We start from the raw sequence: 12,613 nt of genomic DNA, 5'->3' as shown, positions 1-12,613 counted from the left end.
ATATATATATATATATATATATTATAATTTTTTTTGGTCTGTTGCAATGCTCTTCACAATTCAGTGATATTATTGCTATTGATTTTTGCAGAATGTAAGTCTGAAAACAGATGCAGGCACAGTTTCTAATGCAGCTCCAGACATCTGCATTGCCTACAAGCTCCATCTGGAATGTGGGAGGCTCATTAACTTGTATGACTGGTTGGAGGTGAGTCCATATTGTAGAAGGACATCATTTTGTGGAAAAAATTATGATTGTAGTGAATATTTGGATATTAAGTATTTCCATTGTAAAACATCCAATGTCTTTTTAGGCGTATGCAACAGTGGCCTCAGCAGCGGATGGTAAAGACCCCGACTCTGAAGAGTATGGCAGAGTTGATGAACTCAAGCAGTATCCTTTATTTACAAATGAGCTACATAAATATTGACTTACTTAGTGGGTCATATCTTTAAAGTGATTAGATATTATGGACACAATTTGGAAATTTTATATTGTATTAAGGTGATAGTTATAACCCATATAGGCAGATTGCATCAGGGTAATAATTCACTATGCATAATTTTTTAAAAATTTCATATTATATATTTTGTCTATTCAAGTTGTGAAATTAGTATGACATGGAAATATCTAGTTATTTATTTGGCTATTCAATCATTCTAAGTTTGTTTGGAGCCAACTCGGTCTGCACTGATCTTGGACAGAATGATGAAGTGTTTAGATACAACTTATACCCTTGTTCTAATAGATCTTTTATATTTGTACAGCTGTATATTTTTCTCCACATATGTCTAACAGAGCTCTGCAGATCCTGTTTAGCTATATTCATTATGAAATCTGCTAAAAAGGTCATTGATATTAATATCTTACTTATAAACCTATTGGCAAAGCAATATCATGCAAGACTGATTATACTGAAAGTTTTTGAAGTCCTGTATTATGTGTAGTGCCTTTAACTAAACAGTGCTCGTTTCATCCAAGCGGTGTCTGAGCTGGAGTTCCTGGGCTTTGTAAAATCAACAAAGCAGAAAACGGACCATGTGGCACGACTGACCTGGGGAGGTTGTTAAGGGTGAATTATTTTGGTGATAAATGTGTATCTGAATAAAGATATTTCTTATGTCTATTGTCTTTTCTCTTTAACAAAGACAATTATATTAAGTAAACTTCATTGATATTTATTTGCACCTTGTATCATTTATTCAACTTCAGTAGCCACTCTTGCCTGATCAAGCTCTTAATGGAATTTATCCCAGAAACACTGTGCATAAGATGTCCTTTTCCCTGGCCCATTCACAGAATGGATCACAGTATGAATGTTACAGCTTCAACCTTAGACATTTAAAAAGAAGTCGTAACAGAAATACATAGAAATAATGGCAGTATTTAAAGTGAAAATGTAAACCAATTGTAGTGGTGTTTGATTAAAGGTGTATTTGTGGATTTTATACGCCTGTATGTGCACTAGTTGAGATGCTAGTTATAAAGCTGGGTTTCTAAAATAGTTTCCATTATTTTTGGCCTGATTTTATTTGTACTGTATGTACATAACATGGTTTGATATAGAAAACAAATATTTGTGACTAATTTTCTTTGTGATAATGATCAACAGCTACACCTTTAAACGCATTTACACAAAACCTGTAGTAAACTTACAATATACGGTACATATTAAGTAAATAGTTTTTCTTTAACTTTGTGTGATTGGAAGCAAATAATAGGACTGTAAAAACATGATTTATTAAGATTTAATAGTAATTTAATATCAATTTCTATCCTTTTAAAGTGCATTAGTAGAATATTGAGCTTGGAAAGTTATGCTAAATTGGTCTTAGCTTAGAATGAGTGTAGGTGTGTTTGTGGACTGGCATTGCTTCAGGGAAATGCCATTTTCATGCCTAGTTTCCTCAAACAGGCTCTGGCTCTACTTTATCCCTGACCAAGATATAGCACATGAATTAATATCGTTTAGTCTGATAAGTCTAATCTCCCTTTGTGACAAGTCTAAAACCAGACAAATTAGCTCTCACTTGAGGTATTTGGAGGGCACTGTCCAAAATATAAGTCTCACTCACTCAACTCTGTCCCTCTAAGAACATGCACATTTGTTCAATTCGGTATGTGCAAGTATGATAACTAATATCGCTGCAGGTTTAGCACTTCTAAAGTACTAACATATACTCAACCCTGATGTTCATATGCATGAACATGTTTAAGTAAACAGCATAGCACCTGTGATCACTGCTACATTTCATATAACTTTTGCTATATGAACTTGATTAGAATTAATTGATTAATGTTAAAATGACATTTAAAATGAGCCTGGAAAGAAGGTGGCAGTTGTAGGCTTTTTTTTTAAGAATAAACATGCATTATTTAAGAGTGCACAACACAATTATGTACACACAGGTCTTTATTAATAAAATGCTTTCATGTACACCAGGGTGTCAATCTTGAGTCCTTCCCAGCAGATATGAAGGCTCTGGTAATGGGCTAATGAGTTGAATCGTGTGTCTTAACTGAGGTAAACTCTAAACACTGAATTCTGTGACCCTCCACGAGCAGAGCTCGACACCCTTGGTTTTTACAAATACAAAGGAAAGCAAAACAACAACAACAAAAAAAGCTCTAAATGATTGATGCAACACTTTTATGAGCTCAATGTATAGTACAGAACAGCTTTGTCACGTTCCAACTAAAACCCACAATGTTTAGTCTTCAGGCTGCACTTGGTTTGGCTAGTGAAATCATGATCTATCAAGCTTTTTAAACAAAGATAAACTGTAATGTGTGCAGCACGCTGGGAATACTCGCAAAGAGGTATGTAACATTTTGGATTTTTGTCCACACTATTTTTTCCACACTAACGTCTATGCACATGTGAAATGACCAGAAAATAAAGCATTGCAGTATCTGTGTATGAATACATTGTGGAATGCAAGAAAAGGCTCGATACAGATTATAAGTAGGCCACTGGTAGAATAAAACAGACATAAAAGGTCCGTATACATTTACAAGAGGAAGCACCCAGGTTCACAAGGAACAATAATATGTACTGACAAATTCTAAAGACAGACTGTCAGCATGAAGTGACACTGGAGTGGTTCTATTTCAAACCAGGTCTGTGGTGGAATCGGCGGACATTCAGCTCAGTAAACTGCAGCAAACAGCATCTCGACAATGCTCTGGTCATCTCAAGAGACATCTGCGATTAAAGGAGAGAAAAACCAGCATATAATCCTTAGTATAATAAATCTATTAACATGCTCTGGGAATTACATTCAGCAAGTTACTTACAGCTAGCAGGCTGTTCCTCAAATCGCCGCATTAACTGATCATGTGTGAACTTCACAAAGGTGTCGTATTGTTCTGCAGGAAAAATAAACCAAAATCAAACCAAGATCCACAATCCTACTATGTACTATAATATAAAGGATACATTTTAATAAAATATTATCAACAGATGAGTAAATATAATATGTTAAAGAACTAGCTTTTGTTTAGATGCTAATTACTGTGCTTCACGGGGAGTAGTCCCAGTTACATTTCACTAAATGCTGTTTAACCATTAGTATAAAAGTGTTTAGATTCACATACTACATCTGGTAAAAACCTAAAAGGCTCTGAAAAAGGCCTTAAGGAAATACTGGTCTTTTGAAATGCACTTTTTTCTTTTTTTATCGATTCATACATAATCTATTTCACACAAACCTGCCAACTTGGAAGTCATTATCTCCTCATATTCTTCTCGGACTTTTTCTTCACGCTCCTTCAAAAGGCGTTCACATAGCATGCCAACCTGTTTTAAAGTGAACAGTGGCTGTTCTCTCCTTGTGGGTGAAACAGCTCCAGAGGATGTCTCTGTAAAATAGGATGTTCTTGATGAGCATGGATGCTGACTAATACGTGTTCTCATTACGCCAATATGGAGTTAAAACAGACTTTATGTTACAGTTCATGCAAACCTTCAGGTTACAGTTGGTTGAAATGTATGGGGCAATGTAACAGGTCCTGAGTGATATTCAGTATTACAAACTGCATCTCGAAGCAAGTTATATCTTCTGCTTTATAATCTGATAAAAACTTTGGAATATCAGCTTTGGCCATGTTTTACTGTTAATAGAAAGGGGGGACAGATTAACCTTATGGTTAATAAAAATGTGAAATGTTAATACAGTGATGATGGGAACCCCCAATACCCCATTTCTCCAACACCCAGTGTGTGTGTGTTAATACCCCATTTCTCCTACACCCAGTGTGTGTGTGTGTGTGTGTGTGTGTGTGTAATACCCCATTTCTCCTACACCCAGTGTGTGTGAGTGTGTGTGTGTGTGTTAACACCCTATTTCTCCTACACCCAGTGTGTGTGTGTGTGTTAATACCCCATTTCTCCTACACCCAGTGTGTGCATGTGTGTGTGTTAATACCCCATTTCTCCTACACCCAGTGTGTGTGTGTGTGTGTGTGTGTGTGTGTGTGTGTGTGGATTACCCCATTTCTCCTACACCCAGTCAGTGTGTGTGTGTGTGTTAGTTAATACCCCATTTCTCCTACACCCAGTGTGTGTGTGTGTGTGTGTGTGTGTGTGTGTGTGTGTGTGTGTGTTTGTGTTAATACCCCATTTCTCCTACACCCAGTGTGTGTGTGTTTGTGTGTGTTAGTTAATACCCCATTTCTCCTACACCCAGTGTGTGTGTGTGTGTGTGTAATACCCCATTTCTCCTACACCCAGTGTGTGTGTGTGTGTGTGTGTGTTAGTTAATACCCCATTTCTCCTACACCCAGTGTATGTGAATACCCCATTTCTCCTACACCCAGTGTATGTGAATACCCCATTTCTCCTACACCCAGTGTAAGAGGATGAACTCCAGGACTGAATCTCAGCTTACCTTGAAAACTGGATCCACTCAGGAGTGATGCATGAGACTGAGCCATGAAAGATGATCCAGCCTCAGGCTGTTGAAAGCTTCCATCCAAATGCTTCCGCTTCTGCATACGCTTATATTCTTGCTTTATGTTATGAAGGATTTGCTCTGGTTAAGAGAACACAAGGGTGTTCATTAAAAGAGACATTTATATAAAACACTGAATAGTTGAACGAGCGCACTGCATAATACAAGAGGCCATTTTATTTACTGACTAGACGCCACGCACCCGACCGGCCCTGCTATTTAACGCTAAGTACACTAGATCCTACCAAATAAAAGAAAATCAACCCCGTCGTGACACAGTAGAATGTATTAATGTGTTAAAGTAGAAAGCAGACCTGTTGTGAGTGATACTGAGAGCTGGCTAAAAGCACTCGGCTCATGACGCAGATAATTTCTCGGGGCTGACGACTGCGATACCGGGGCGCATCTCCTCCTCTTCGACGAGCTGGGACTCAGCAAAGGGTCGAAATCCATAGTCCTCTTCAATGTAGCTCCACACGCCATGGCTGCTTGGATCCTGGATACGTTTACAGCTCGAAATACGAACAAAAACACGTATATAGTGTGAAAATGAAACGCCTGGCCCCTGAGCTGCGTGCGCTGCTTCTACTTAGCAAAGCTCTAACTAGCTAGCTAACTTCCCGCTAGCGATGCTAGCTATTTAAAGGCCTTTCAATGGCCTTTCCGAGCTCGATTACCGACGTTATATAAAGCAGATTTCGTTCGATATCAAACAAATGTCCGAAAATCTTCTTATTTCTTCTTCCTGCGATCTCTCTTGTTGTTCTCGGTTTTCGTCACAAAGGAATCGTGTTGATTTTTGACTCTGAGCGATTTTCCAACACACACACACTTCGGCAAACGGTACTTCACTGCTTGTTTATCTTTCACCACCATTTTTTTTTACCAAGATGTCCTTAATTATTGGTTCTTTTTCTTCTTCGCCGCTATTTTGTTTCCCCACAGGAAATCTATCAAAAAGGTGTGTACCGCCGCCTTGTGGTAAATGTCATATTTACCGTCTAGGCCAACTAAATTAGAAAGAGGGCCAAAATGAAATACTGGATCTAAGTAGGGGATCAAACACTGTCAAAGTTTAACGAACAGTAAATACAGAGAATACAGAGAATATAGAACAACGTACGGAAATAAAACAGCAAGTAAAAGCAGTACATTCTACTCTTATGCACATATGCTTAAGCAATCATCATTTCTTTTCTGTCAGTTGATTTGGGTTTAGGTTTTGTGCTGGGGCATCTCCCAGGAAAAAGTGAAGGTGTGCATCGTTGAGAAGACTCATGTGTGTGCTTTTGTTTATATGCAATACAGAGAAAAGTTGTACAGTGCCTTTAAAGGTCCCTCAGCAGTGGCCACGTAGAGTAGATTATGGGAAAAAAATTTCTCACGCATGTATTTATTTATTAAATCTCGCACAGAAACATTTCCACGAACTAAATACGTGTATTTATCGCCATCTTTAAGTAGGGGATTTACTACCTACTACATGTGGCAACTGTGGAGGGCCTTTATGAACTCACTATACTTTCAAACATACAGAGTTTTTGCGTAGCCTGTAGTCGGAGATGGGCCATCATTTCAAGGATTAAGTGTAGAAACTGTGCAACGCACATAGAGTCAAACTTTGCCATTTCTAATAGAAATATGATATTACCTCACAGGCTAACTATAATGGATCCACAGGCCAGAAATGGTCAGGGGGCCTTTAGTTTGACATATCTGCTCTGGGCTTTACTCTTTACTTGAAATAATACGCAAGTGTTGGTGGTAACCAGTGGTGGACGAAAGCATGTACTTGAGTAGAAGTAGACATACAGTAGGTAAAATGTTACTCTAGTAAAAGTAAAAGTGCTCCTTTAAACTTTCACTTAAGTAAAAGTACAACCCAGTGTATGTGAATACCCCATTTCTCCTACACCCAGTGTGTGTTTGTTAATACCCCATTTCTCCTACACCCAGTGTGTGTTTGTTAATACCCCATTTCTCCTACACCCAGTGTATGTGAATACCCCATTTCTCCTACACCCAGTGTGTGTATTAATACCCCATTTCTCCTACACCCAGTGTGTGTATTAATACCCCATTTCTCCTACACCCAGTGTATGTGAATACCCCATTTCTCCTACACCCAGTGTATGTGAATACCCCATTTCTCCTACACCCAGTGTATGTGAATACCCCATTTCTCCTACACCCAGTGTATGTGAATACCCCATTTCTCCTACACCCAGTGTATGTGAATACCCCATTTCTCCTACACCCAGTGTATGTGAATACCCCATTTCTCCTACACCCAGTGTATGTGAATACCCCATTTCTCCTACACCCAGTGTATGTGAATACCCCATTTCTCCTACACCCAGTGTATGTGAATACCCCATTTCTCCTACACCCAGTGTATGTGAATACCCCATTTCTCCTACACCCAGTGTATGTGAATACCCCATTTCTCCTACACCCAGTGTGTGTGTGTGTGTGTGTGTGTGTGTTTGTGTTAATACCCCATTTCTCCTACACCCAGTGTGTGTGAATACCCCATTTCTCCTACACCCAGTGTGTGTGTGTGTGTGTGTGTTAATACCCCATTTCTCCTACACCCAGTGTGTGTGTGTTAATACCCCATTTCTCCTACACCCAGTGTATGTGAATACCCCATTTCTCCTACACCCAGTGTGTGTATTAATACCCCATTTCTCCTACACCCAGTGTATGTGAATACCCCATTTCTCCTACACCCAGTGTATGTGAATACCCCATTTCTCCTACACCCAGTGTGTGTGTTTGTTAATACCCCATTTCTCCTACACCCAGTGTATGTGAATACCCCATTTCTCCTACACCCAGTGTGTGTATTAATACCCCATTTCTCCTACACCCAGTGTAGAGGATGAACTCCAGGACTGAATCTCAGCTTACCTTGAAAACTGGATCCACTCAGGAGTGATGCATGAGACTGAGCCATGAAAGATGATCCAGCCTCAGGCTGTTGAAAGCTTCCATCCAAATGCTTCCGCTTCTGCATACGCTTATATTCTTGCTTTATGTTATGAAGGATTTGCTCTGGTTAAGAGAACACAAGGGTGTTCATTAAAAGAGACATTTATATAAAACACTGAATAGTTGAACGAGCGCACTGCATAATACAAGAGGCCATTTTATTTACTGACTAGACGCCACGCACCCGACCGGCCCTGCTATTTAACGCTAAGTACACTAGATCCTACCAAATAAAAGAAAATCAACCCCGTCGTGACACAGTAGAATGTATTAATGTGTTAAAGTAGAAAGCAGACCTGTTGTGAGTGATACTGAGAGCTGGCTAAAAGCACTCGGCTCATGACGCAGATAATTTCTCGGGGCTGACGACTGCGATACCGGGGCGCATCTCCTCCTCTTCGACGAGCTGGGACTCAGCAAAGGGTCGAAATCCATAGTCCTCTTCAATGTAGCTCCACACGCCATGGCTGCTTGGATCCTGGATACGTTTACAGCTCGAAATACGAACAAAAACACGTATATAGTGTGAAAATGAAACGCCTGGCCCCTGAGCTGCGTGCGCTGCTTCTACTTAGCAAAGCTCTAACTAGCTAGCTAACTTCCCGCTAGCGATGCTAGCTATTTAAAGGCCTTTCAATGGCCTTTCCGAGCTCGATTACCGACGTTATATAAAGCAGATTTCGTTCGATATCAAACAAATGTCCGAAAATCTTCTTATTTCTTCTTCCCTGCGATCTCTCTTGTTGTTCTCGGTTTTCGTCACAAAGGAATCGTGTTGATTTTTGACTCTGAGCGATTTTCCAACACACACACTTCGGCAAACGGTACTTCACTGCTTGTTTATCTTTCACCACCATTTTTTTTACCAAGATGTCCTTAATTATTGGTTCTTTTTCTTCTTCGCCGCTATTTTGTTTCCCCACAGGAAATCTATCAAAAAGGTGTGTACCGCCGCCTTGTGGTAAATGTCATATTTACCGTCTAGGCCAACTAAATTAGAAAGAGGGCCAAAATGAAATACTGGATCTAAGTAGGGGATCAAACACTGTCAAAGTTTAACGAACAGTAAATACAGAGAATATAGAACAACGTACGGAAATAAAACAGCAAGTAAAAGCAGTACATTCTACTCTTATGCACATATGCTTAAGCAATCATCATTTCTTTTCTGTCAGTTGATTTGGGTTTAGGTTTTGTGCTGGGGCATCTCCCAGGAAAAAGTGAAGGTGTGCATCGTTGAGAAGACTCATGTGTGCTTTTGTTTATATGCAATACAGAGAAAAGTTGTACAGTGCCTTTAAAGGTCCCTCAGCAGTGGCCACGTAGAGTAGATTATGGGAAAAAATTTTCTCACGCATGTATTTATTTATTAAATCTCGCACAGAAACATTTCCACGAACTAAATACGTGTATTTATCGCCATCTTTAAGTAGGGGATTTACTACCTACTACATGTGGCAACTGTGGAGGGCCTTTATGAACTCACTATACTTTCAAACATACAGAGTTTTTGCGTAGCCTGTAGTCGGAGATGGGCCATCATTTCAAGGATTAAGTGTAGAAACTGTGCAACGCACATAGAGTCAAACTTTTCCATTTCTAATAGAAACATGATATTACCTCACAGGCTAATTATAATGGATCCACAGGCCAGAAATGGTCAGGGGGCCTTTAGTTTGACATATCTGCTCTGGGCTTTACTCTTTACTTGAAATAATACGCAAGTGTTGGTGGTAACCAGTGGTGGACGAAAGCATGTACTTGAGTAGAAGTAGACATACAGTAGGTAAAATGTTACTCTAGTAAAAAGTAAAAGTGCTCCCTTTAAACTTTCACTTAAGTAAAAGTACAAAAGTATTTCCCTTCAAATGTACTTAAATATCCAAAGTACTATGATTTATTATGGCTATAATGTTCCTGTTATCAATCTTTGTTGGGCTTTCATGATGATGATATTTAGGTCACATATTGTGTCCTTTGTAATTTTTGGGTTCAGTCTGGACATATTTTGAAATATAATTGTATTAGGTCTGTCAAAATTAATGCGTTATTAATGCGTTACCATAAATTCATTTTAACGGCACTCATTTCATCCACACATGATTAATGCAGCACACAGAAGTTGTTTGACCATTTAAAAAAATATAAATTGATAAATATAAAAGAGGCTAAATTAAATCCTTTATTGCAACACAAATTTGCTCATGACATAATTTCTTTACACATCCGGCAATTAAAACCGTCCTTGTGGAAACCGTCTTGATGAATGATGTAATTTAACACAACATAATTACTTTAAAACATTTACAAGAATATTTGGTCCTCATGCTCTATCTTGAGTATGGTTTCACTAATAATAAACATACATAAAACATCCATATTTGTCCATGCACATACATATATTAGTACAGACCAAAAGTTTATATATATTATATATACGGTACAGACCAAAAGTTTGGACACACCTGCTCATTCAAAGAGTTTTCTTTATTTTCATGACTATGAAAATTGTAGAGTCACACTGAAGGCATCGAAACTATGAATTAACACATGTGGAATTATATACATAACAAAAAATTGTGAAACAACTGAAAATATGTCATATTGTAGGTTCTTCAAAGTAGCCACCTTTTGCTTAGATTACTGATTTGCACACTCTTGGCATTCTCTTGATGCCTACTTTGAAGAACCTACAATATGACATATTTTCAGTTCACTTTTTTGGTATGTATATAATTCCACATGTGTTAATTCATAGTTTTGATGCCTTCAGTGTGACTTCACAATTTTCATAGTCATGAAAATAAAGAAAACTCTTTGAATGAGCAGGTGTGTCCAAACTTTGGTCTGTACTGTATATATATATATATATATATATATATATATATATATATATATATATATATATATATACACACACACACACACACACACACACACACACACACACACACACACACACACACACACATTCATTTAAATCTATTGTGCCCTCTAGTGGCTGACTGTAGTACAATGTTCAAACTCCACCTTTAACACTAGCTCAGCGGCTCCCAACTTCTTGGGTGAACTTCCTAAAATGCACATTATACATATTTTGTATAAAAAAAATATATATTTTTTTATTATTTATTAATAATTTTTTTCTTCACTTCGCTGCTGCTTCTGCCATATTCTCCTCTAGGAATAGCTCTTTGGGTACAAACTAGGGCTGCACGATTTGGGAAATATGTCATGTTTCGAGTATTGTGGTCAATATTGCAATATGCGATTGCGATAAAATAAACTGTATGAGTTCACTTGATTGGTTATCAATGATTGCACACAAATTAGTGATAATGTTGAAACGTGTATTTGTAATAATATAAATACTCGTTTCAACATTATCACTAATCTGTTAATTAATTAAAAAGATTCTCTAAGCTACAGCTGAATTAAATAAAACAATAAATAAAAACATACATTTTCACAAAAATAAGATATTTGAAACATTTTGCCCCAACAAACAGGGAACACCCTGCCACTGCCCTATAACATTATTTACCAGTTTTTCTGCTGAAGTTTAAGATACAGTATATGTTTATATACTTGAAATCAGGCGATTTTGCCTGTAACGGCCCTGTATGTATATATTATATATATTACATATATTACACACACACACCCCCCCACACCGGGCAGAGCTGACAGATGTGTGTGGGTAAGGGGAGGTTGCCAGGTGAAGGTGCGCCATTCCGCAAGTGTATGCGTGTTACGCGTTACCGCGAGTCATACTGCCACGTTATGTAGCAACTTTATTTGAACAAATCTTCCACAGTACTACTACCAGTTCACTGTCGGTCTACTCGGCATCCATCTTCACCTGGTGTCCGGGCTGCGCGCCGGAAAGTCGCGTGAACACACACGCCACATGTGCACTGCCTAAACTAAGACTATCTGGTCTTTTTTTGTTTGTTTTGTTTACAGCACACTGTTCCCAGAAAGTGTATAACACAAGCTGACATCGCGATTGCGATACAGTTCATATTGCGGCAATAGTTCAAACCATTTCACATTGATGAAACTCACTGTCCTCCTGGGAGCAATAAAACAAATATCTAATAATGGTTTCATACCTTTGCCCAGATATATGGCTTGACACAGTCTGATTATAGAGCTAAACAGAGAGTGCCCTGAAGTGGATTGCTTGTATTTCTGTTTCAGTATGCTGAGATTTATGTTTATTAATCTATTAACACCAGTCCATCCTATAAGACCAGGCATGCAATACAAAAAAAAAAAAAAAAAGCCCCAATCTTTCAAAGATGGAATAGAATTTTTTTTTTTTTTTTTACATTTAGGCATGCCTGGTACTACTACTTTATACTACAGGTATATATGTGTTTTACAATGCTGCTGATAGCTAATCAAAGTCTACAGATATACCTGGAACAGTATATTAAAATAATATCTACAAGTGAATCATATCTGAACCAAGTCAAATGTTTCAAGATATTAAGTGATTCAAACTAAAACAGGAGTATAGCGATTTAACATTCGTATCTTCCACCTCTGGTGTACAAACTAGGCACCATCAACAATCATCTAATTGAGGTAATGTATGATCATGACTGGCTCTGCCACATGCTTGTGCATTACATGATAGAGAAAGAAGAAAAGAACTGGT

The 12,613-nt window shown here is 38.2% G+C and overlaps 2 protein-coding genes across 5 annotated transcripts in view; one reads left to right on the top strand and one right to left on the bottom strand.

Annotated features, from left to right (window-relative positions):
• The window catches only part of orc3 (origin recognition complex, subunit 3), a 12,915-nt gene extending 11,790 nt beyond the window's left edge, over positions 1 to 1,125 (top strand). For all 3 annotated transcript variants that reach the window (XM_046855747.1, XM_046855746.1, XM_046855748.1), the window contains exons 18-20: positions 92 to 208; positions 315 to 394; positions 966 to 1,125. In XM_046855747.1, the coding sequence (XP_046711703.1) occupies positions 92 to 208; positions 315 to 394; positions 966 to 1,071 (303 nt within the window). In that variant the 3' untranslated portion in view covers positions 1,072 to 1,125. The remainder of the gene's footprint in view (positions 1 to 91; positions 209 to 314; positions 395 to 965) is intronic.
• Positions 1,126 to 2,396: 1,271 nt separating this feature from the next.
• LOC124390059 (akirin-2-like) lies at positions 2,397 to 8,776 on the bottom strand. 2 transcript variants are annotated; one of them, XM_046855750.1, is made up of 5 exons: positions 8,244 to 8,776; positions 7,867 to 8,010; positions 3,713 to 3,862; positions 3,299 to 3,370; positions 2,397 to 3,206 (listed from the first exon to the last, which is right to left on the bottom strand). In XM_046855750.1, the coding sequence occupies exons 1-5, from the start codon at positions 8,410 to 8,412 to the stop codon at positions 3,196 to 3,198; spliced, it is 546 nt and encodes a 181-aa protein (XP_046711706.1). In that variant the 5' UTR covers positions 8,413 to 8,776; the 3' UTR covers positions 2,397 to 3,195. The 2 variants fall into 2 exon arrangements, with proteins under 2 accessions (XP_046711706.1, XP_046711705.1); XM_046855749.1 differs by lacking the exons at positions 7,867 to 8,010; positions 8,244 to 8,776 and adding exons at positions 4,891 to 5,034; positions 5,268 to 5,842.
• Positions 8,777 to 12,613: the final 3,837 nt, after the last annotated feature.

This window comes from Silurus meridionalis, chromosome 8, assembly GCF_014805685.1.
Source record: "Silurus meridionalis isolate SWU-2019-XX chromosome 8, ASM1480568v1, whole genome shotgun sequence".
Taxonomy (NCBI): domain Eukaryota; kingdom Metazoa; phylum Chordata; class Actinopteri; order Siluriformes; family Siluridae; genus Silurus; species Silurus meridionalis.
The sequence above is the reverse complement of the archived record's forward strand: the minus strand, read 5'-3'. Positions and strand labels throughout refer to the sequence as shown.